A 24,534-nucleotide genomic window follows, 5' to 3' on the forward strand; every position below is an offset into this window, starting at 1 on the left:
GCAAAGGCGCTGCAATATATAAATGAGCGGCGTGATTTCCAGCGCCGTATCTACCAATGATTCCTGTCAACGAAAGACTTAAATCACAAAACAAAGGCTCAAGCGTGCGGTAACTGCGGCTGAGCCAAAATTCGGCGGATCGTGTTCTTGCGCGCCAGCTTCCGCTGCGCTAGCTGCGCCGCCCGCGAGAGCGAGGAATATTGATTTGCGCGAATGGGCGGGTGCGCTCAGGCTGTCTGATAACATTCCGCGTCGGCAAAGAAACACCGACTGCGTTCGCGACGCACGCTGACAATTCGTCTTAAACGAGCTGCAAGTAGCCGCATTTCGGTCGAACGTTTCGTTCGGCCCTCGGAGCACGGCACTTGCACCTCGGCAAAAACCTATTCTCGAGAACTCGAGCGCCTTCACTGAAACACTGCGCCTCCATCCTACGTGTCGGCTTGCCAAAGTAGAGGTAGTAGTTTCGAGCGCTCGGCTAATTGGCGTCGGCGATTCGCGCAAATCGTCCATATTCTCGCCGTGAAAGATGGCCTACAGAGGACCCAGATCGTGAGTACACGCCGTGCGACTTCGCACCGGCGATTTCTATCGTTTTCTTATCGCTCCCAGCCCGCGACTCGCCGATGCCGCAGAGGTGGTGGGGGGGGCCAAGCCTTTCCACTTCCCGAAGCCATTGCTGCCTAGCGAGGCCTCGGCCGTGGTGTGCGCCGAACGCTTGCGGTAGCTCGATAATTCATTCCTCGATGCGAATACCTGCACAAAACTGCGGCAGATGTGCCGGGGGTGATGCGTTCGCATGCCTAGTGGGTGGACACGGCGTGCGCGAAGTGCAACATTCGATGCGTCTATTGAATGAACGTTACAACAAAATGACGGAAAGAGGCGACCATCAGCTGTACCGTAACATTTGCCGTAAAGCCGGCTGCAGTTAGCAAGGTTGGGGAAAAAAAGCAAAAAGCCCGTTTTCTTGCTGTGTCTTTCGTGTATGCCGTTTTGTTGTTAGCGCAGTGTTTGGATTGCAAGTGTACCAGCTACTTATTTTCTTTATTGACGTGCTTCGCCGGGACCTCCGGTCGGTTTCGTTTTTTAGTTTACTGCTGCCTGCGCTTAGAAAGGATGCGCTTTGTCTCAACAGCTGTTCACGCGAGAAAAACAGCGTCGCGACAGTTTTCTTTCTTCAAAGTTCCTTTGTAAGAAGGACACCCTCAGTTGCCACACCGTATTGTCGTGCTCTTATAAACAGCGCTTTGCGGAAAGTTTTCCTTCCAAGGCAGTGATGGATACGAGCGTCATAATTTTTTTTTTTTTTTCTATCGTGTTGCGTAGCTTGGCATATGCTTGTAGCTTAGTTCTTGAGAACTTTCGTCCACGTTTTGCATTGCGTCGTTTCATAACTTGGGATGTTTTTCGCCCCATGCTAGTCATGAGCGTATTTTGTATCGTTGAGCGCGTCTGGTAATTTTGTCGTTGCTTAAGCTCGACTAAGGTCAACGTTTCGGTCTATCGTTCACTGTTTTTATCCGGCATTGGTTAGTAAAAATAAAAAAGCCCAAGACGTGAAGTAAATACAGGTAGGCAAAACTGAAGCTGGTTGAGGTGTCTTAACCAAAGACTCGTGTATTTCACCCTTTTATAGCTGTTTTATTCCACGGAAAAAAAAAGAACACTAGTAAAGCGATTTTGTTGGCACCTGACAAATGTTCCCATGCTTCCAAGTAGGCCGATCGCGATTCGTCTTCCATTGATATTTCTTTATACGTTCATGCTTAAAATTTCTAACGTCTTGCGACCTAACGCAACTTGTAAAATCAGTCTTCCGTCAATGTTTTCGCCCGAACCGGCTGGGATTTGCGTATCGTGACCCGCCGAAGTCGAGCGAACTTTCCCGAATCTTCAGGAGCCTTCATCGACGACTCGTTTTTCTGCAGTGCGGGCCCGGTCTGCAGCTTGAGTTTTGTTGATGCGACGTTGTTTGCACTCGTAACTACTAGCGCCCGTTGCGGTGCTTATAATTAGGAATGCAGAAGTCCCTCTTTTCGGCGCTTAGATGAATCACGAGGCAATGTGCGTGATGCGAGTATTTCTTTTCGGGGGGGGGGGGGGGGGGGGGGGCATGCAGTAAGGAGGGGATCAAGGTCGTCGCGAACCCTCTCTGTCGTGCCTGGGAGAGATCGATACGTACAAGCACAACCGCGTGTCTTGTTCCGGCGACTCCCGTGTCTATCCCCCTCTTTGTCCGCGTGCGCTGTGTTGGTGTTTGGGGGCGTTTTATGTTTTTGTTTTTTCCGTTGCGCCTGTCTGGGGACGCCGCCGGGGCGCGATCACTCGCTAGGCAACTGCGGCAGGCCGGCGGAGAGGTCTGCGCATGCGCGCTGCGGCCATTGCGCAAGCCCGGAAGCGAGGAAAGCGAAGCCCCCCCCCCCCCCCCCTTTAATTCGTCGCCTTGCCGGGGGCTTTTCACACGGTAGTGTTCTTCTCCCGCTGCTTCTAATGCGAAGTTTTCTTTTTTCTTTTTTTTGGGGGGGCGGGTTAGATGTTTCTTTCGTTGCACCTTGTTCAAATGACTGAAGAGCATGCCCTGATGCAAGCCGTGTGACCTGAGAATCGATTAAGCTAACCGGCTTGGTAATGCCTGGCTGCTGTACGTAAATTACAGTATGGGCCGTAAAGTATTGAATTATGAAATGTTGATTAGCGATGTTTCGTTAATCAGTGAGTTATGCGTTTGATTTCGGGGGCAAATGCGCCTCTTTGTTTGCAATTCAGCTCAATGACTGGAACATTGTTCCCTGCCACAGGCGAAAGATGTCATTCATTTTGAGATGTGCAGGACATACATACATACATACATTGCCTCACGTGTAACAGCACGAGAGAGCGCGATTTTGGCACCACAATTCTGGTGCAGGCGTCAAAACATGCGTACAAGCCAAGGAAATGCTTCATCTCTGTCTTGAAAGTAGTGAAAGCAAAAACTAAAACATTCTGTTTAGCCTTGTTCACGTTTTATTTGTCTGCAATTGTACACTCGTGTACATGCATGCAATGCATGGACACACTTACATAGTAGCATGAAGTTCTGCTGCTCCAGCCAGTTCAGTGAACATAAATCGTACTTTTGTCATGATTAGTTGCAAGTTCAATACATTCCAATTGGCTTACTGTTCAGTTTTACAAATTTGAAGTCGTCATTGCATGAAGGACAGCTGCAAATTATTCCCACTGTATTTTGGGCAGGTGTGTAACACGCCTCGGTTAGCGGGCACCAAAAATTCTATACAGGGTCCTAACTTCAGCATGATGCAGCTCGAAGGCATTCACAAAATTGCAGGAATTGTTCGGTTACTATCAATCACCAAGTCAGCATAACCGTGTAATTACAGGCTGCTGGCGCAAGGGTGTTGAAGATTGGTTTTGGTTCTCGTGCTTCTTTGTCCAAGACGTTGTTCATAAAACCATGGACTCCTGCAGGAATTTTGACCGGAAAGGACTGTAAAGATCCGTTCAGAAGAAAGAAAAAAAGAAACGCACAGATCCAACACAGTGCTGTAGTTTAAATGATACAAAGCCTGTATGGGTTAGTGAGGTAGCAACAGTTGGTGACAATATTGCCACGCGCTTGGGTCACTTGCTCACAGAAGACGCGGATGGGCTGGCTCACGGGCTCGCGCCTTGGTCTTTTGTTGGTTCTGCGCTGCCCCTTCGACGACTCGGAACTTTTTAGACGGCCTCTTAGAAGTCGCCTGTCAACTCCTTCCCTCCCGCCCTGCCTCCATGCTTTCCTCCCTATCGCGCGCGAGATTGAGAGACGTGACAATATGAGCACATCTTCGTCACCTGTAGCTGTTAGCTGTCTGCATCACAAGGACAAATGCAATGTACGATGCTTGTCGAGGGAATAATGTTGATGCCAGGGGCATATGGGGCACAGAGAGGTATGACGCATGTGAAAATTATTCTGATGCAACACGCATGTTGGAATCTGTCAAGCGCAGCTTTTGTAAAGTGGTTAATCAGAGTCCATGAAACTAAATGCAATGTGCACGATTGTCCTACCCATTATGGCGCATTGGCAGAATGGGCTCATACTCAGTGGCCCAAGTTACCTATTCGGCACAAAAGCAGCCGCAAAGTGAACAGAAATAGCTAAAAAAGCATTTCATAAGGAAAAAAGAGGCACGAACTGGTTAATGATACACGCACATAGAATGAGCAACATTAGGTTTTTTCGATTTGTTGTCCCAGACGGCTCAAGACCCCATATACGTTAATACTTGCTCGGCTAAACCAGTGCCTCGAGAATTGCTGGTTCACCAAATAGCTGAACTCGCAATTCCGCTTCAGGGCTGTAAATTGTAAATAACCTGGTCATTCACGTATGCTATGTAATGCCTGTGGTTGAAAGGACACTCATCTAGCGCCGCAGCCATGAGCGCCACTGGCTATACATTCCCAGGGTCGGATCACGTACACATACACATACCCAAGAAATTGGTGGGAAGGATAGCCTCCACTGTAGCTAGATTATTGGAGAACTGACCACATAATGCAAAAAATGTGGTTTTGGCTCCCACCTGCGGCAAGTTGTATTTCGGTCCACTTTCATTTCCTCATTACTTCTACGTTTCAGTAAAGCAAAATAAAAAAGAATTTAATTTTCCCAGTGCCTTGGCTCTCTTATCCGTCTGCCTTGTGTGGTTGTAACGCAACAAAAAACTCTTATTCTTCACATGCACATTGGCTGTAGTGGGATTTTATGATTTGTGCGATTTGCCAAACTTTCCACTGAAGCTCTGCTGCCTTCCTCTCTTTCCTGCAGGGACTTTGGGGGTCAGCAGGGGGGTCAGCAGCAATGGAGGGGTGGAGGCCGACCCCAGCCTGGTGGTGGTGGTGGCATGGGGCGCCCCATGATGGGAGGAAACAACTACGGGGACGGCCGCAACGGCGGCAGCAGCTTCGTCAACAATAGTCTCAAGGTCAGTGCTCTTTCTTCAACGTGCCGTTTGCCCAGTGACAGCGAGCTCTGCTTGTCCTGCTAGGGCGGACATCTGAATCCTCGATCTAGCATTCAGGTACCTCACGTCGAAATCTACCAGAGGGGAAAAAAAATTGTTGTGCGGCCACAAATGCGCCAAATTTGTCAACTTTCAAGGCCTTGTGCTCTAATTTGTTGTGGCGCAGGTGAAATGGCAAGGACATGGAAGTCACGTGACACAATGCTGCACAGGTGCTAACTTCCCACGACAAATTTATTTGCAGTTTTCGTAGCCATACCGTACGTGTTGTCTCGTGTACCTTCCATGTCTACGTCATCATGCCATTGCTGCAACAAATCGGAAGACGACCGACCAACAAGCCTACATGGCTACCCTCAAGGCCCTGTGAACGCATGAAACTTCGAACAACTTTGTGAAGTCCCATAGAAATTAGACTTTCTGTTTACCTGTCACAGTAGCTCAGTGGCCATGGCATCCCGTTTCTGCAAGACACTCGTGTGCAAAAACGCTCGTGTACTTGTAGATTTAGGTGCACGTTAAGGAACCTTAGGTGTTCAATATTATTAGTTGAAAGCCTTCCACTATAGCACATCTCATAGCCTTTCTCTGACATGGGGGAAATTGGTTGGTGAATTAGTTGGCGAGCCAATCAAAACATTTTGTGAGTTGCTCATTAAGTCAATGAATGAAATCAGTTGGCAAATTAGTCAAACAAATCAAACTGATTTGCTTGTTTCTCTGGCTCCTCCAGGGCAAGCAGCCTGGCGGAAACCTGCGCAAGCCAGACTGGGAAAGAATCCAGCTTCAGCCTTTCCAGAAGAACTTCTACCAGGAGCACCCCAACACTGCCAACCGCTCTGAGGTGCGTGTCGACGGCCAGGATATCTTGTGACAGTGTTTAGCTTTGGATGTGCCAATGGTACAAGTGTTGCAAGACTCTTCTTTGACGCCTGTCTCATGAGGTTTATGGTTTAGCCCCAGTATTCAAGAACTGTCCTTGACTCGAGGCACGTTTTTCAATTCCCAAGTGTAAGACAGCAGCATCATCTTTTGACTCGGGGTTACCAGCCGAGCAAATGATGAGAAGGAAGTGAGAATTCATTTAGTATGAGGGCTGAACCAGTACCTTCTCCCCTACTTCGAAAATGTTGTTCTCTGAGCATCATTTCTTGTACAAATTGCTTCATTTTTAAATGTTCTACACTGGCACTGCTCGTCCTTTGTAAGTTTTCTTCCTTGTGCTCGTTGCAAGCGCTGCCTGTAATCGCGAACCAGCGCTAGCTTGCCCACATTTCCAAGTTCTCTTGAGCATCTTTTGATTGCACTGAACGACACCTCTAAAAAAGTTAGTGACGTTTCACTTCTTGAACATGGGTGACGTGCAAGCGTATGGGTGTTGTAGCGCTAGACACTACACTCTTAAAGAAAATTACACCCTTTGGGTCGTATCTTGCCACAGAACCATAATTGTCATCTGTCTCGTCTGCATTTCCTTTCTTCAACGCTGCAAGCCCGGTACTTCCAAGTTGGGAACGGCATGCGCATTATCAGCACGACAGAGCATTCTCGACAGGAAAGTAGCGAGCGCAGCGTTTTCCAAGAAAGGAAATGCAAGCAAGACAGATGAGTTATGGTTGTGTGGCAAGATACGACCCAAAGGGCGTGCATTTGCTTAAGAGTGTATAGGCCTTCAGTGCGCCCACACTGCCCGCATGGCAGATCGTATTCAAGACAGGGCTCGCACGGCAGTGCCATACACAGCAGCCGCTGCAGTAGAACGCCCCGTTGTAAACATTTGCTTACTACCTAAATTACCTAGGATGGTGTCGGCATGCACAGGCAAACATTAACACTTCACACTCTATGACCCTCGCCGTCAAAACGGTGGCATGAGGAATCGTGGTTGCAGCAGCAAGCGAAGTGACCTTCGTTCTATCGATTCAGCGCAAACTGAGCGGGGAGAGCACAGTGCACGGCCGACCTAGACTGTGCCTCCAAAGCAGATTGCTTTCAGAATAAAGCCCACGCGACCGAATTATCATGTCCTCCCTCCCTCGCCTCCCGAGGTGCCATGGGCGCGACTGAATATGGCACGCTTCCTACCCTTGCACATGCGAGATTGAGCCGCCATCACTCGCACACACGGTGCGCGAGGACGATGTTATAACGAGACGAAGCCGATACGTATGCATCTCGACGAAAACATGTACCAACTGCCAGAGGAGGTCAACCCAGCGTGCCTCTGCCTACCTCCCTCCTCCGCGACGCTTCGCCCCGTTTCTCCGTCCTCGCATCGCTCAACGTTGCCCACACATTCCTTGAGGTGGCGTTTCTTGGTCGCGCGCTCAGCGCACTCCTTCAAACTTTCCGCAGCGTGCGATTCTCTTCACCTCCAGGCACCTTCCTCGTTCGCTTGCTTCGCGGCTTCAGACAGACACCACCGATTTCGCGTGCTATCCAGTTACGCTTGTGCATAAACATTTCTGTGGCGAGAAGCTGTTCCAAGAAACATTGAACCTCGCCTCCATGTCGTCTAGTAGCCATTGCAAAGTGCAGAGTTTCGTGCTAACCTTATAGCAGCCATGTTGAGTACAATGCAGTTGGCTGTTTGTCAGTGACATTCGCTTCTTTCTGTCCCTCGCAGGACGAGATTGAACAACACCGGCGGCAATACGAGATGACCCTGCGGGGCCGTGACCCTCCGCGACCCATCCTCACCTTCCAAGAGGGTTGCTTTCCAGGTGAGGAAACGCAGTAATCGTGTGCACCGTTAGTTGAGCAGTGGTTGCTTACCTTGACTTGACAATGGCTAAGCTCATTGATATTAATTGTTTATGCTTCAGTTAATGCATAGCAGGCAGTTCTGCGGAAAGTACACTAGTGGTGCATTCGTGAAAGTCTCATTACGGGCATTTTGCAGCGTAGTTGCTGTTTGGTCTTCAACAGCTTTCTTCAGTGTAACTATGCTTCATATGCTGCTTCATCATGACACACAAGACTGCGTCATTCATGCTAATGCACTGCGCAATCCCGCTCGAAAGCATCATTGTTTTGGCGGGCTGACAAAACATTCTATTTGTATATTTTGTGTTATAATAAAGAAAAAAGAAAAAAAAGGAACTTCCGGACGTGAGGTTGCATCTAGTGTTATACATGCTTCTAGTGTGTGACACCACGCTTTGGTCGCGAGCGTGTGTGATGCACTCATTCGGTGGTAAGTAGGTTCACATCTGTGACACCTCCCATGTAGCAAGTGGAGCATATTTTGCGACGTCAACAAATAAGACGTGGCGCACACCTACATCTCACTACTTTCTGGTCGCAAACATAAGCAGTCGGGGACGTCGCCACCAGTCTTTGTAGTGTTGCCTGCTATGTGCGAATCCCGGCCACGGCGGCCGCATTTCGATGGGGGCGAAATGCGAAAACACCCGTGTACTTAGATTTAGGTGCACGTTAAAGAACCCCAGGTGGTCGAAATTTCCGGAGTCCCCCACTACGGCGTGCCTCATAATCAGAAAGTGGTTTTGGCACGTAAAACCCCATAATTTAATTTTCTTTTATGTGCGAAATTTCAGTATTTAATTGGACGATGACTGCTGTTTGAAAACTCCTTCCAATTAATGGGGGACAATATCCTCGGCATTTTCTCGTGCAATACTTGTGGCAGTTCTGCGTATCTGGTGCGGAGCGTTCAGGATTACGGTCTTGCTACCAAACTGACTGTGGTATGCGAGATCTGCGGTGAAGTTGCGCCGAGGTGGAGCTCGCCGGGAATTAACGGCCCGAAAACGTGTAATCCTTCTGAAGTGAATGTACTCACCGTGCATGCTATGTTGCTGACTGGCAATGGGCAAACTGCCATGAATTATACCTAGTGCCTACTGATGGCTTTTGGTGCCGTTTCTTTCTTTTTTTCTTTTTTTCAAACTTTCAATGTATCTGTTGTGAAATGTGACGGCCCAGAGCTGGCAGACCAGCACTGGGCCGTCCGGCAAGCGGAAGATGCCGCTCGAGTCCAAGGACTTCGAGCCGTCACCTGAGGCCACTACAGCAAGAACTGCCGGACTATTCTTTAATAAAGCTTCTTTTTCTTCTCAAAAACCACAATTTTGATCATGTATTGGAGGTGCATTATCTCTGTTTCTACTTGTGCTATCATGTAATTCTTTTTTTTTTCCAGAAAGGCAAAACTATGTAGAGTGCAAATTTAGGAAATAATGTTGTTTATTAGAAAACTTTTTCAATATCTACACATTTTAGCAGTTAGATTTCTCTCACTGAAGTTTGCAAAGTTCTCATTTGATATAAAATTGGGTTAGAACACTATACTTGCTAATTTGCACTCTTTGTTAGTTCTGCATCATTATTGTAGTCAATATTTATTTTGCCCTCTATAGTTGGGTGGATTGCTCACCTCCAAGCAAATTGTGCAATGAAGCTGGATCTCTTCAATTTCTGGAAGGTATTTGCTCTGCAAGAAAACTAGATGTATGTTTAAAACTAGCACATTGAAACACGTAAATTCGGCAAGTTTCATCAAAATCGATCTAGAATTTTAAAAAAAAATGTTTTCAGACGCAGGTTTCCCTGTTAATCAGAAAACACTGCTAGCACATCGTTCTATTATAATTTTTTTATTGCCTTTTTTGCAACGGTCTTGTCTAGCATGCTAGTAGAAAGTGCAATCTCGTTTGTGCCATGATCTTCAGCTGTCTCGATCCTTTTTGCAGACTACTGCATGCGGATGATCGAGGCCCAGAACTACAAGACCCCGACGGCCATCCAGTCCCAGGGGTGGCCCATTGCGCTGAGCGGCCGTGATATGGTCGGCATTGCACAGACAGGCTCGGGAAAGACCCTGGCCGTAAGCGGGTTTCCTTTTCAGGCAAAAGTTGAACTCCGTGTCGGTAACAAGCTCAAAGCTGCGTGGTGTCAAGTAAACGAGCTGCATTAGTTAAGCGTAACTGTGGCCGTGGGGTTGTAGCCATAGAGCTTCATACAATAATTACCAGAGTGAACTCTATAGTGTCTACGGGAGCTGTAATGGGATCCGTTGTACAGACGAACCCGGCTATATCGAACTCGCAAAAAAATGCCTATCAGTTCAATATAGAGCATAATTCAATATAAGCCTGCTAAATAATTGGGTGTCATAAAAGCACATACCATTTATAAAATTGCTTTATTGATGAAACTAGCTTAGTTACGCATGAAATAGTCCTGTATTTCTTTCTGCTTGGGCAATTTCGCTGCCTACGACACACGCCCTTCTCCGCATTGCCCAAGGAGTCAGAGCAGCTGAGGCCACAACCTTCCGCATTTGCACAGCACCGGACTAGTGCAAGCGCACCAATCGCTTCAGAGGATGTGGGCAAAGGACCGTCGTTGCTTTCCTCATTGTGCCCACTTTCACTTGTGCTCGGTACGATGTCGGCAATATAGTGTTTGTTTGTTTGCGTACTCTCCCGTGGTTGCGACACCATCATTTGCACACACAAACTTGTCCACCGTTGATTCGTTCGTCAACAGCTTCCGGAAATTCTGACAGCTTGCTCCAAACTTCAGCAACACCGGCAAAGACTGCGTCGCATTCATCAGAATTTAGTCATCACCGAGCACGCTGAAGCCGCCACGGCTGAAGCAATTTCGGATGAACCACCCACTCGTACACGGCTGTGCGTACGCGTCGGGCGCCACGGTCACCAGGTCGCGAGTTTAGCCATTTAGCCCTAATCTCCGCCTTAATTCTTCAAGATCGTGCTGAGAGTGCTCCTCGGAATCTTTCACGCTGCGGGGACATCCCACTTCTCACCGCATTCGAGCCAATTTACGATTTCGAGCTTCACGACGAAAGGTGAATTCTGCCACTTCATCACGGCAACACTTTGGGAGAAGGCCCACGCGGTGCGCCTACAATGAGCCAGAAAAGGAGCGAGACAACTCGAACTTTCGCCATCTTACACGACGAGGGCACAAGAGCCTCCGATTGGCTGTCTGAGCAAGCGCTGCGGGTGGGCCAGGATCATTTTTTCAGGGGGGTGTCAACAACTCGTCCGAGGCAGCGTGGTCACGGTAGGGAGAAAAGTTGTATGGAGCTGCGCCGATGGGTTTCCTCGCCACCGCGAGGGAAAGCAAACTCCTGGGGGCACTTTTCCTCCGCTTGACGTTCGATATATCGGGAGTCACTGCTAGTTTTGTTCGATGTAAGCATAGTTTTTGCTATATATACTCATTGTAAATGTACAGTGTCTCGAAATTGTTCTATATATAGAATAATTCGATGTAAACGGGTTCGATATAGTCGGGTTCGACTGTACTAGCATGGGAATTATGGGAAGTACATGGATTTGCCTAAACTTCGTTCTTCTGGCGTCAAACTGCTTCGTGACTTTGCAAAATCGTGATTTTCGACAATGTACTGTGTGATAAATAATTAAATTAACATTATTAAAATTGTGCGACGGCAGGATTTGAACGCAGGACCTCTAGCACAAAAGCCTGATAATGAAACCATTACGCCACGGACGCATGCATCGACAAGCGTTATGGAACGCCCTTACGAATTTATCGCGTGCATGCCAGTACCTTGACACGCAAGGCGCATTTTGATTTGGCCACCTCGACAAGCTCAGTCGTTGCAGTTATTAGCGATTGTGCATGTTCGCAGCATATTCTGCACTTCAACGAATATAGATTGCTCTGAAATTAGCGACAATGAAGGCTTATGAAGCCTGATATACAAAGCCACAAGAACGTCTGAATCCACAAGCATGAAGATCAGACAAATCCATGTTGTTCCCTGTCAGTACCCATAGTGGCTGACCGATTGCCGCGCCAGAGTTCCCTATAGTGTATTGTAAGAAACTCTATGGTTGTAACCTTAATAGTGGAGTAGCATGGCTCCGAATGCCGTAGCTGCTATGTGCAGGTGATGGCAGAAAGAGGATGCAGTGCGTAACATACTGCATTCACCCGCATTAAAGGGCCCCTGAAACGGTTCAGACAAATTTTGTAGACACGTAGGGTACAGCTAAACATTCGCACCACAATTTGTGTGAAACGTCTCGTATTAAGGGGGGGCATGGGTCCTAAAAATGTTTCTTCTTATTTTTGGGTGAATCTTTAATAGACACCACTGTCTGGGGTAATTTCTCGTGCTGACTTCAAAGATGTAATTACATTTTTGATAGCTGTAGCAGTTCAAAAGATATTGAGGTCTGAAGTAAAATTAATTTCAAACTCGTTACGGGGCTTTTTGAAGATTCCGTCTTGCAGAACACGTTGCAAATCATGCAGAGCTTAGCCGGCACTCTGCAAGGCACAATGCAGGCCTCGTCGCAGAGCGAGCGACCACTTGCCTACCTACAGTGGATACCACAATCACACAAGTGCAAGCGAGTACCTCGGCCATCCGCTGTATTACCAGCAAGCAACCGGGCTTTCAGACGCCAAACTAGTCGCACACGTGATCCCGGTTTCACCGACTGACCAGACGGCTCGATGGTTCTATCTGACCGGACACCGATGCCGCACGGTAGAAGGGTTCCGCGCAAACTTCCTCGAGGAATTTTTTCCGGCCAGCTACGAGTGGCGTTTGAGGAGAGAGCTGGAGCTTCGTATCCAGCATCCGGAGGAGTCCCTGCTGGAATATGTTTGAGTGATGGAGAAACTTTATCATCTCATGAACCCTCCCGCCACCGATGTGGAGAAAGTTGAGCGCGTCGCACGGCAGGCGCACCCCACTTTTGCGGCCTACTTCCGCCTCCACCCGCGGTGCTGTCACTCAAGCCTCACTGCACATGGAACGGCAGCGCAATCACATCACACACTCATCTAGAGTCGACTCGACGCGTCGGCATCGTTCGCTGAGGAGCACGTCCAGCGTAGTTGGGAATTATCAGACCGCGCTTTGGACCCGTACGCCTACGCGCTGAGAACAGCACCGACTAATGCCGCACTCAGCGCGCCGCGACAGGAACGTGAGGCCAATGCGAGACCGGAGGAGCGGCACACGCCGAATGCAGTGCAAGGAAGCTACGGCGGGCCAGAGTGGAGCGACGGGTGCCTAGGCCAACGATGCTTCGGCGGCCGTTGCTACCAGTGTGGCCAACCAGGGCACATCGCTCGCGGCTGTGGCCGCACGCCGAGCCGAGGCCGAGCACGTGGCTCAGGAAACGGGCGAGGCCGCCGGAGATCCACCTTAGGGTCCCATGCAGCGATGTCGAACACAACCGGTGGTATCAGGTTACTTGCGCCTTTGGCTTGTTGTGTAGGGGGTGTGGCGGACTCGCAGGTGCCGTTCATCGAGCTAACGATAGCCAGAAAGAAATTCGCTGCATTATTGGATACTGGAGCAAGTGCTTTATTTGGTGACGAGGTGTTGCATCATCTCCACGAAAACAATATCCACTTGAGGGATAATGACACCACCTTCCGACTTGCTTCCGGCACAGCACAATCGAGCAGTGCAGCTAGGTTAGTGATCCATTGAGAGAAACGCGTCGGGCAACAACGCACCGTACATCTCCTCGGTCTATCAGTGCCTGTTATTTTGGGTCGAGACTTTCTCGTCAAGTTGGGCATTGTAATACACATTGGCAATGGAGGTTGCCGAGAGAACGGAACGGGTGCCTTAAAGCTTTTCACAAAAGCGCCCGTGGCAGCGGAGACATGCCAGTCTCCGGGCGCGGCGCGAGCGGGCCACACCTGGCCACAGCCAAGTGAGCGAACAATAATCAGCGAAGGCGAGGAGAGAGAGACGGTGGCAGAACAGTGTGCCACGGTTCTGCGAGGGGTAGCGCACCCGCTTTTGTCAGAGGTCAACAACATGCAGGAGAGGGAAAGGGCATGACTGTCGTCGCTGTTGTACGAAAACGACGAAATTTTCATGGACTGTCCGGGCCGCACTACGCTAATTAGGCACAGGATAGACACGGGTGACACTGCACCATGGAAATGTAATCCTCGGCCGATTAGCTTGACTAAGCGGAAAACACTTGACAGCGCCTTAGACGAACTCATTGACACAGGCGTTGTGGAAAGGTCGAGCAGCTCATGGGGCTTCCCACTAGTTCTAGTCCCAAAGAAGGACGATACTTATCGTCTTTGTGTAGACTACTGCCGGCTGAATGAGGTTACGAAGAAGGATGCCTATCCTTTACCCTCCATTTCCTCTTTAGTGTCTAACCTAGGCGGGGCGAAGTACTTTAAGACGCTCGATGCTAGTCGTGGATACTTTCAGGTCGAAATGGACAAGCATGACAAAGAGAAAATGGCTTTCACTTGTCACCGGGGGCTCTTTCAGTTTAAGAGAATGTCTTCTGGTTTGGTCGGAGCTCCTGCTACTTATCAGAGGTTGATGGACTGAGTGCTAGGAGACACGAAGTGGCAACAGGCTCTCGCATATCTGGACGACATAGTGGTTTATTCGAAAACATTCGAGGAGCACTTGCGCCACTTGAGAGGCGTCCTAGACAGGCTAAGGTCGGAAGGTATCACGCTGAACCCGAACAAAGCTCAGATAGCTGCGAGCAGAATAGCGCTGTTGGGATTCACGCTGCACAACTGCCGCATCCTGCCAAGTGAGGATAAACTCGAGGTAGTACTGAGGTACCCGTTTCCGAAAGATATCGGCAAACTGAGGCGCTTTCTGGGATTGGTGAACTTTTATCGCCAATTCATTCCGACGGCATCCTGCTGAGGTATATTCCCACCGAGGACAACACAAGTGAGGAGTTTGGGTCAAACTTTTCCCCTTGCGAAAACTGACGGCACGAGTGATCATGAATAAGTTGATCGAGGTTTTCACCAGGTTTGGCCTCCCGGAGCAGTTGATAATGGACAATGCGTCCTACTTCACTGCGAAGGTTTTTGTCGACTCGTGCGCTGCACTTGGCATTAAGGGGGGACATGGAGATCAAAGCTAACTTTTTTATTTACCAGCCGATTCTGATGAAATTTTGCACAGGTGTTAATAATATCACATAAACAAAACTGTGAAAATATGGCTGCAATATCTGAAGTACTTTTTTGTTTACAAAATTTTTCTGCTTTCATTTTTGCAAAATGCCTGCACACCTGTATATTGATGCTAGGAGTTCAAGCAAACATTGATAGCACTCCTATATGTATCCTCCACACAGTGACATTCCTGTAATTTTTTTAGCCTAACAGATTTTTTTTGTATTCTCATTCTTTGGTAGCTACTTCAGTTGCATGAAAATCTCGACTGTGAAAACAAAAGATAACAAATTATTGAAGCAACTATTCTGAAAACAAAACATGTCACTGTGTGCAGTAGTGCACAATGAGTGTAACAAAACAAACGGTGTAAAAATATTCATAACAGTGGCTGAGATATTAGCTTTGCAAGTTGACCTTGGTGGTAGAAAAAAGTTTTAAAGGTGTTCGAAGTTTTGGGCCATGTTTATTCGAGTAGAAACCACCGGCCTTGTAGGTGCAGGTGTCAGGTTGATCTCTTGGCTTCTTGGATGTTTTATGCTTGCTTTCATGTGCTTTTTGTGCCTTCTTGCTCAAAGCATCTTTCTCAGCCGCTCGACTCGCTTGAGTCCGTCGCCACCGAGCATGCTCCTCCCGCCGTAAACCCTATCTTCCGTTCAGTTGCCGGCACAGAACCAAGTGACACGCGGACAGTGGCGGCGGTCATATTCAACACCTCCGACAAGATGAATTGTGACTCAAGATGCGACTGTATGGTGCGACCGTTGCTGATGCACGGTTCGTCTTCACGGCCGGCAGACGCACGCGCTTGGACCGCACTTTCGTCGTTCATCTCGGTGGCGGCGGCGGCACAATCGGGGTACGTCGCGGAGTATTTACGGGACGTCGCAGGCCCGGAAGCATCGGAAAAGGTTGTTATTAGTTCGGTATCATCACCACTAGAGCTCAAGGCTGCAACAGCCTGCGAACTGCCTGGCAATGCGTCGACAGTCTCTCTTGCAAGCTTGCGCGCGGACACATCTCTGCTAGGACTACTTATCGTTCGGATGTTCGCCGCCTCGCGCTTGCGGCTGCCGAAGCGGTGCTTGGTCGCGTATTTCGTCGTCCACGTCCGCCCAGTCATGCTCGAAACCACAAAATGAAATAGAAAACTCAAATCGGAATAAAGCGATGAAGCGGCGGTGTACCTCGAATATCCAACACGTAAAGAAAGGGGCAGCAGCCAGCGCGCGAAGAAACGGGAGAAGCAGACGCCGCAGCAGCTCGCTTCCAGATCCGGCCAATGGGGCGGCTCATAGAACGCACGTGACGGAGCAAGCCAATCGGCGGCCGTAACAAGCAGCTCCGCGACCTTCAGACTTTTTATGTTTTTATGCTTGCTCTTCTCTCTATCAGGAAATGAAAGAGGGGCGTCAAAAGGCGAAGAGGCGCGCTTTTCAACGGTACCAGCATGGGCGCGCCGCGTACTGCCGTTCCGGAGCTAGGGGCGCTCGAAAACAGCGACTTTTCCACCGATTTTCACAAAATTTTCGCTGTATTGCCTGATGTATATATTTATTTATGGTACTTAGCAGCCGTTCTCAGCGAAAATACTTGGAAAACTTATAGAAAAGGGGTCAAAGATTCGAAATCTGCAACTTTCTAAAAAGTGATTTTGGGGTCGTTTTTCCATAGTTGATCTCCCCGCGTCTCCCCTTAAGCACAAAAAAAAAACAACTTGCCATGCTCAGTCGAACCCCACTGAACGGGTCAATCGCAACATTAAGCACATGCTTGTTGCGGTCTCTGAAAGACATAAGGACTTGGGATACCTACCTTCCGAGAGGTTGGGTTTGCATTGCGATCGACTGAACCGCTTGACTGGGTATGCGCCTTCTTCTCAACCTGGGGAGAGAGCTGCCGAATCTAATGGATAGAGTTCTCGCGGATCGCAGCGTAATATTGGTCGTGCCGGCAGCACAAGCTGAATACGCGACGCACCTATGTTCGAAGATGACGGAAGCTTTACAGAAAGTACACTGTAATCTTTGCACTGCTAGGGCTCAACAGAAGGCGCAGTACGACCGCTCGCATCGGAACGTCCGCTACGAAGTGGCCGATCTGGTGCTTCGACGCCAGCACGTTCTCAGCGATTCTAGCAAACAGTTCACTGCCTCGCTGGCACCGAAGTGGACCGGGCCTTATCAAGTGCGAGAGAAGGTTTCCTCGCTCGTTTACCGGCTCGAGAACATGAAAGGAAAGCCGATCGGCGGTCCGGTACATGTATGCGACCTGAAACGCTACGTGTCGCTTGAGCAATGGGATGAAAACCAGACCCTTCCTCAACCACGGTCGGTGAGAGAGAGCAGCCAGAACCGAACGACGAGCCCGCCACCGCGTTACAACTTGCGTAGCAGGAGGAGACCCTCCGGCACTGCCAGCCCCGTTTGAAGTTTCCGGCGGAGTACAAGGCGTTGCGCGCAATGCGAGTGTTAACCTTATCTGTGTTGACTTCCACCACGCAGATGGACCATGACGCCCACTGTAAGCGCCGCCGAGTTGTCTCGCCGGTGGGACACCCCCCATTTGAGGTGTCCCCTCGAGGGCCCTCGACCCACCAGGAGCATCGCCAGGCCTCACCCTGGACACCCTCAGAGCCAGCCTATGAGGGACAACGCCACCATTTCCCCGTGGACCCCTCACCTCGCCGCCTGACCTCTCCATCCGAGGCCCAGTCAGGGTCACCAAGGGAACCTGGTGCTAAGAAACCTAAGCAACCAGGCCGCAGCACCCGGGACGTGGCTACCTGGACTTATCAGGATGGCGTCGATCCACCGGCCGTATATGTATCAGACCGACCCTGGCGCCGGCAGGAGAGGGCCCGGATCGGAACGCCTCCGGAACGGCTGTTCCGGCTCTTCCATGGCCGGACAATACAAGATGCCGACGAGAGGGCGGAGGGCGCCTGCCTGCCCCTGCCGGCGGGTACAAGACTGTGCAGATGTGGCGCGGTGCGAATACACAAGAGCCACGACCGAGGGGCCCTGCACCGACTCCGGATGAAGAGACAAAGAACGCCATCGCCACAGCAACGGCCACCCAGTGGAGTGGTTTAGGCCATGCTGGCCTGAGCGGCCCCGGAGACCGAGTTCGCGGAGTGGCTGCTCCACGTGGCGACCGGCCACCCAGGCACCGCTGCTTGGAGGGCAGATCAGCAAGCTGCGAAGACGACTGCCAGAACGAACGAGGATGCTGCGGCGGTGGCTGAAAACGACGGCGGGCAGGCAGCATCAGAGGCGGCGGCCACAACCCTGGACGTGACGGAGGAGCCCCAGGAGACTGAAATGGCAGTGGAGACGGGCATCTGGGCCATTCTTGACAAATAAACTAGCGTCTCAAGTGTTTTGCGTCCGAGGGCCTTCTTAAGCGGAGGAGGATGTGGGGAGCACCCGCTCCCATTTCCTCCTGCGTACTCGCGACGTCCTGTTCCCACGTGGCAAACGCTTTGAGCCGGCGTAGACAAGGGAGAGAGGCACTACACGCCCTCCCTCTGTCCGTCGCTCTCGTGACGCGCGTACCCCCCTCCCCCCACTCGGCTTGCAGGAAAGGAAACATATCCGGCGGGCAAGGAGTACCTCCCCTCGCAAAAGGTAAAAAGGCATAAAAACGTGCCACCGGGGGAGACTCTCTCTCTTGGACACCTGCGCCACCAGGGTAAGATCACCTGCCGCAACCTGCGAGTGACCTCGTTTGCCTGACCCACCCAGGCAACGAGGCAAGCCTATTTATTGCTATTATAGAGAGGACGTCCCTCTGCGTGTGTTCTTTATTGCTGGTAGCAATAAATGGTAGCAATAAATTACAGTGGACACCGCTAGTTGCCTTATTCGTTTGAACCCGACATAGCCGCGATTCCCGCGCTATGGGTTGGAGCGTACCACAAAGCGACTGCGTGGGGGTAGATCCGGAGCTCGCCTTCAGCCCTAGCCGCACGCAGAGTGCAACCCCCACATCGGTGACGTGACAAGTCTCCTTTTTCATGTCCAAAGCCGTGCTGCGCCTGACGTGGGTTCCAGACGGGTCGTGCAAAAGGTGCTGAAATAGTTTGTGGTGCTCTTGAGGAATTGAAACTTCGTGCCGTAACTGTGGGGTCGTAAACTACCTAGAAAAGGAGAAAAGTGGGACACCGAATTCTTGTGTCGGTAATAAGAAATGCTTTTGCTGCAAATCGTCATTCTTGCTGTCGGTGTTGGATTTCCCATTCGCTTTCTTGTACTGGATTGCTTTGCTGCAATTTTAGGAAACAAAACATTTCATACGCTCTTTTTTTTCTTTATGCAGTACATCTTGCCAGCAATAGTTCACATCACTCACCAGCCCTACCTCCAGCGGGGAGACGGACCAGTGGTGAGTTGTTTTGGAGTTTCCACCGTATGAGATGACCACTCGTGTTTCGCAATTGCCAACAGCAGCAGTGCCATCGCACTGTCGCTGCTATTGCGTGAGCCATCTGCAGACAGCGAGGATGGACGTGTCGGCCTCAGCCCGAGCACGCACTCATGTCGTCAGCCTTTCTCTTTGGGCAGAAGCCGAGGTGCAGACGGCAGCGCCACTACAGCTTGCGCGTTTAGCAGTGCACAAGTGCTTTGTAATCTAGAAAGATCAAACGCAATAAATAATTTGATGAGAGCATCTGAAGACACGTGCACAAAGATAAAACGAAAGTCGCGCTGCTGCCCATCATTCTGATGGTGTCTCTGATGATGGCAGCGCCAGAGCACCCTCTAATAGCTTTTGTAGGAAGCCAGGCTATGTGAGAATGAGAGATGGAACTGAGCAGAGGAAAGCTTGTCGAGCTGTTGAGAGAAATCTGTGGTTATGGTGCGACCGTCGGCAAATGCCAAGCCGAAGCCAGCCAGCATTCCTATATTACGCCTGAATGGCTACACAGCCACTTCTTTTACTTATTTCATGTTCACGTGAAGCTCAATTTGAGCGCACATCAGAATGATGTAGAATAGACGCATGCTTTAGCTGGCTCTCATTTAGCTTAGCTTGGAAACATGCAAGTCTAATCTTGAGATTCATCTGCTGTGCAGGCTCTAGTGCTGGCACCAACACGCGAGCTGGCCCAACAGATCCAGCAGGTGGCGTCGGACTTCGGCAAGGCGTCCCGGATCCGCAACACGTGCGTCTTTGGCGGGGCCCCCAAGGGAGCGCAGTTGCGGGACTTGGAGCGTGGTGAGGAGCTGCCGCATTTTGTTTGACGACGAGCGTGTCTGGGACACATGTTCCAAGGCTGGGTGACAGGGATGTTGCCACTTAGTGTGTTCCTGAATCTAGCAAGTCTAGACTCTCTTTAGAGCGGTCAAGCACCTTGGTGCTCTTAATCTTCGAAAATTAGACAGCTTTAGGAAAGCATTTGTTGCCTTGCCTACATTAAACGCAAGCACCTTTGCCAGACGTTACAGTGCACGTCTCTTCCAGAGTACGGGAACGCAAACATAAGGAAGACGTCAGAGTATTTGGCACTGTCTAACGTCTCGTGTAAAACGTCTCCAAGTCAATCCATTAGTGGCCATCCTGCCGTTTCTATGCCAGGGCGTCTTGTTAGACCTATGGGCACTGGAATCTTGGAAAGTGAATGCACTGTGTGCTCATAGCTAACATTTAAGATAAGTTTAGAGGAAACCAAAGTTCATTTCAACAGTAACTGGTGATCGTGATTGTAAGAGCGTAGCCATCACGAGAATTCATGCTGAAGCGGAAGCCATTAGTGCCGCCATGTTAGACAACGCTTTTTTATAGCATAAGTAAACGTGACATGTGCCAAGCTCGTCATGTAACATATGTCAACATAGTGTACAAAAACTGTGGGAACCCAATAGCGTCTGGAGCATCCGCGGTGAGGACAGTGCCTTTACGTACGCAATGCATTCATGTTTGGTTGTAAATGCTGTTCTAAAACACTGTTGCAAGGTCCCTGAATCTCCTTAAATATCCTTGAATCTTTTCCGCAATAGCTATACTACTTCTGTAGGTTCAAGAGCAAGTAACGCTCTTGGGCCCCTTCAACTTGTCATCCCGGCCTGTCCAGGACTGCTCGAGGTGTTGCAGTATGCAACACCCATTGGCTGGAAGCACCGCCTCGGGTGGTGCTTCCGTCCGTGGGGGACTCATATCAGGGACTGACAATCGGAAGGGGCCCTGTATAGTCTTTCTGCAAAGTGCAGCTGTCGGTCCCTTGCAGCTTCTAGAGTGCCGCATGCCACTTTCAGGTGTCGAGATCTGCATTGCCACACCGGGCCGCCTGATCGACTTCCTGGAGGCGGGCAAGGTGAACCTTCGTCGCTGCACTTACCTAGTGCTGGACGAAGCCGACCGCATGCTGGACATGGGATTTGAGCCGCAGATCCGCAAGATTGTGGAACAGATCCGTCCGGACTGCCAGACGCTAATGTGGAGTGCCACCTGGCCCAAGGAGGTTCGCTCCCTGGCCGAGGACTTCCTCAAGGACTACATCCAGGTGAGCTGAAAGGGAGCAGCGTTGTAATGTTCAAAACGTGGAGCCTGAGCCCGCATCAAAAAGTTTGTCAGTTGAATAAACAGAGAGGGTTGCACCATGCGGCGAAACTGTGATTAACCCTTCGAGGGTCGATTTTTTTTGCTCAATACAGTGCAGTCCACTTATAACGATATCGAGAAAGACTGAAAATATGATCGTTATAACCGATGATCGCTATATCTGGACTGCATTTACCAAAAAAAAAAAAAAAATTTAAACGCGTTTGCGCTCTTTACCTTTGCAGCTCTGAACTCGAATTCGCTACTTGCTCTAAAGAATAGATGATGTATACAGTAGGCCGTGAAAAACAAACTTTATTTCTAGCGCCAATGACCGTGTCAAGGATTAGGCGCGCTGAAATAGTCCGAAATCTGCACTTGCTTTTGCGGCAGCTTCAGCTTCACAACCGCGGTGTGCATGGATTCCAGCTGCTGCGCGAACACTGGCGGCAATCCTTTAGCATGCATAAAATCAATTAAGGAGTCGATCGACGACAGTGCACTTTGCGTGGACATCGTGGTCGGGGTCAAGGAGCCACAGTCGATCTCGTTGTCACTGTCGCTGATGCCGTCGCCACCGTCGCACAACTTTGCGTCTGTCGAGACAGCACATCTTCGGCGATCGCCTCGTCGGTGACCTCATCGCAGAACGAGGCAGCACTGTCTGCAGTCAAAAACTCCTCCTTCGACACACCACCTGTGTCACCAGTAGGAACGAGCTCCCAGAGCTCGGTTATGTCAGCGACTTCCACCGGGTCGGTCTCAGCGGGTTGGGGAAGTTCGTCCTTACGCACAAAGCCCGCCTTCTTGAAGCAATTGGTGATGAACCACTGGTAAAGCGCCTCTTCAACATCGGCGTACAAAGGGTCTCTAACCCCTTTTCCGCTGATCGGAATGGCCGCTGATAGCTCCTGCCTTCACAATCGCGGTGCTCCCGGTTTTCAAGATGGTTGAAATCGTTAACTGGACGAGCTCATACTTCTTCACGAGGGCGCTCACCTTGAAGCCGCATCGAGAGTCCTGCAAAATATCCATCTTCGTGTCAAGCGACACAGCTTTGCGCTTTGTCGGCGCCATCTTCGAACTGGGTTGAACCGTTGGTTGCACGCTGCTTCGGTGGCGTCAGCTTGCTATCGCGAGAGAGACGCGGGACGGGCGCCACCGCGCCGCTTTGCTTGTCGCTTCTTTTTTTCTTTCTCTCTCTATCGGAGCGACTGTGGCCGACGCGCGCGCATGAAGCAGCTAGCGCCATCTTGTGGCGCGCTGCGTCAACGTTGGCTGCGCCTACTCGTGCGCGGGCGGGGCGAGACGCGCTGCGCGGTAATGGCGGCAGATACGAACTTACGGAGGTAAACATCGCCTCGTCTCGACATCGTTCGTTTCAGGGAACTAAGCAACGCAAACGTTACGATTATTTGGCACGGAAAACGCCGTCGAGACTGCAAAATTTTGATCGTTATATCCGATATGCGGTGAATAACCGATCGTTATAAATGGTTTTTTTCCCCATAGACCTAATGCATAAAATGACACTCTCATGTCGACCCATCGTTATAACCGATATATCGTTATATGTGGTATCGTTATAAGTGGACTGCACTGTATAACCGCCCAGGGTCGATTTTTTTTATTGCAGATTCCAATTCTTCTTAGGGTATTATTTCGAAAAACACTTCCCGTAATTTTTCTAGGGTGACCGTAAAGTGAGGAAAAAAATACTTTGTGTTGGTATATATGTATCTTCATTCATGAATAACAACAGTAAAAAAGGAAATAAACTTATAAGATTCGAAATTTGATGCATTGTTATACTTCAAGGCTTTGAAAATGCACACACGAGAATATTTCGCAAGACTCAAATGTTCCTGATCTTACACAAATATGTACATTCATAGCATAATCGAACTGCGTAGGTGTGCACACTCAAGAAAACTGGGTGGTTGTGTGCCCGTCAAAAAAGCAAAACATGTGACAAACTTCCACTAATCTTCATCTTATCGCCAGCCAGAGGCAATTAGTTTTTGAGAGTCTCAAAAAAAATGCAAAGGAATTGCATGCACGGCGGTATCATTCCTGTGCGCACCCCCGTAAGCATTAAATGAGCGAGAAGCAAGCGGTCGCCCTTTGAGCGATTAGTGACATGATAGCCATCAGTTTTGCAAGCGCAAGAAGCCGAAACCGCCCGCAAAACAAAGCCCAAACCAGCACCTGGCCCTGCGCAAGCGATACTATATAGACGCGCGGGAGGGAATTAACGCTAAAACAAACCATGCAACGAAAACAGAGAGAGGGAGGCGCACGAAAAACACTCCCTGTATTCCCACATAGTGGCAGCACATGACATAAAAAAAAAGGTCAGGAAATTGGCGCGCTTTTTAAACGTTACAGATGGTGCCATAAATATATGGCATCGACCATTTCGGACTTCGTTCGCGGTGCCGTATATTTAGGTCATTGACCTTCAAAGGGTCAAACACGACATGTGATCACTATTACCTCTTTGCATTTCAGTTTGTACTAAATGGTACATATTATAAATTGTTGCACCGTGTGATGTTGCAGCTTCTGATAGGCGCAGTGCACTTTTCATAAGCTGTACTTCTGACGCAGACGGCAATACAAGCAACTTCTGCTCATCGTCTCCATCTCTGCTTGTGTTGTCTGTTTCACATTTAAGATTTATGCTTTCACATGGCAAGTGTAAGTGGGCAGCACCTCACAGTTGGCACATGTTGCAAAGCATGTCATGAGGCTGCTTATCTTATCTGCTGTTGCTGCTTCTGAACGAGTGATGTGGTAAAAGAAAATTTTCTGCGCAGGTGAACATTGGGGCACTGCAGCTCTGCGCCAATCACCGCATCGTGCAAATCGTCGACGTCTGCCAAGAGTCCGATAAGGAAAACAAGTGAGTTGGCCAGTACTCGGCAGTCACTCGTGTCCCACCGGCATGTGGCTCTTGATCAAGGCATTTGTGCCAACATTCACAGTTCTAAATGCAATGCCACGAATGGTTAAAGTGGGCTGCAGT

At 49.7% G+C, this 24,534-nt stretch overlaps 1 protein-coding gene across 1 annotated transcript in view; it reads left to right on the forward strand.

Annotated features, from left to right (window-relative positions):
• Positions 1–190: 190 nt before the first annotated feature.
• The window catches only part of LOC126529062 (probable ATP-dependent RNA helicase DDX5), a 42,370-nt gene continuing 18,026 nt past the window's right edge, over positions 191–24,534 (forward strand). Inside the window, exons 1-9 of the mRNA XM_050176662.3 lie at positions 191–552; positions 4,823–4,979; positions 5,752–5,862; positions 7,645–7,741; positions 9,734–9,867; positions 19,284–19,349; positions 20,042–20,183; positions 21,221–21,468; positions 24,326–24,411. Coding sequence (XP_050032619.1) covers positions 530–552; positions 4,823–4,979; positions 5,752–5,862; positions 7,645–7,741; positions 9,734–9,867; positions 19,284–19,349; positions 20,042–20,183; positions 21,221–21,468; positions 24,326–24,411 — 1,064 coding nt within the window. The 5' untranslated portion in view covers positions 191–529. The remainder of the gene's footprint in view (positions 553–4,822; positions 4,980–5,751; positions 5,863–7,644; positions 7,742–9,733; positions 9,868–19,283; positions 19,350–20,041; positions 20,184–21,220; positions 21,469–24,325; positions 24,412–24,534) is intronic.

Source organism: Dermacentor andersoni, chromosome 8, assembly GCF_023375885.2.
Source record: "Dermacentor andersoni chromosome 8, qqDerAnde1_hic_scaffold, whole genome shotgun sequence".
NCBI classification, from domain to species: domain Eukaryota; kingdom Metazoa; phylum Arthropoda; class Arachnida; order Ixodida; family Ixodidae; genus Dermacentor; species Dermacentor andersoni.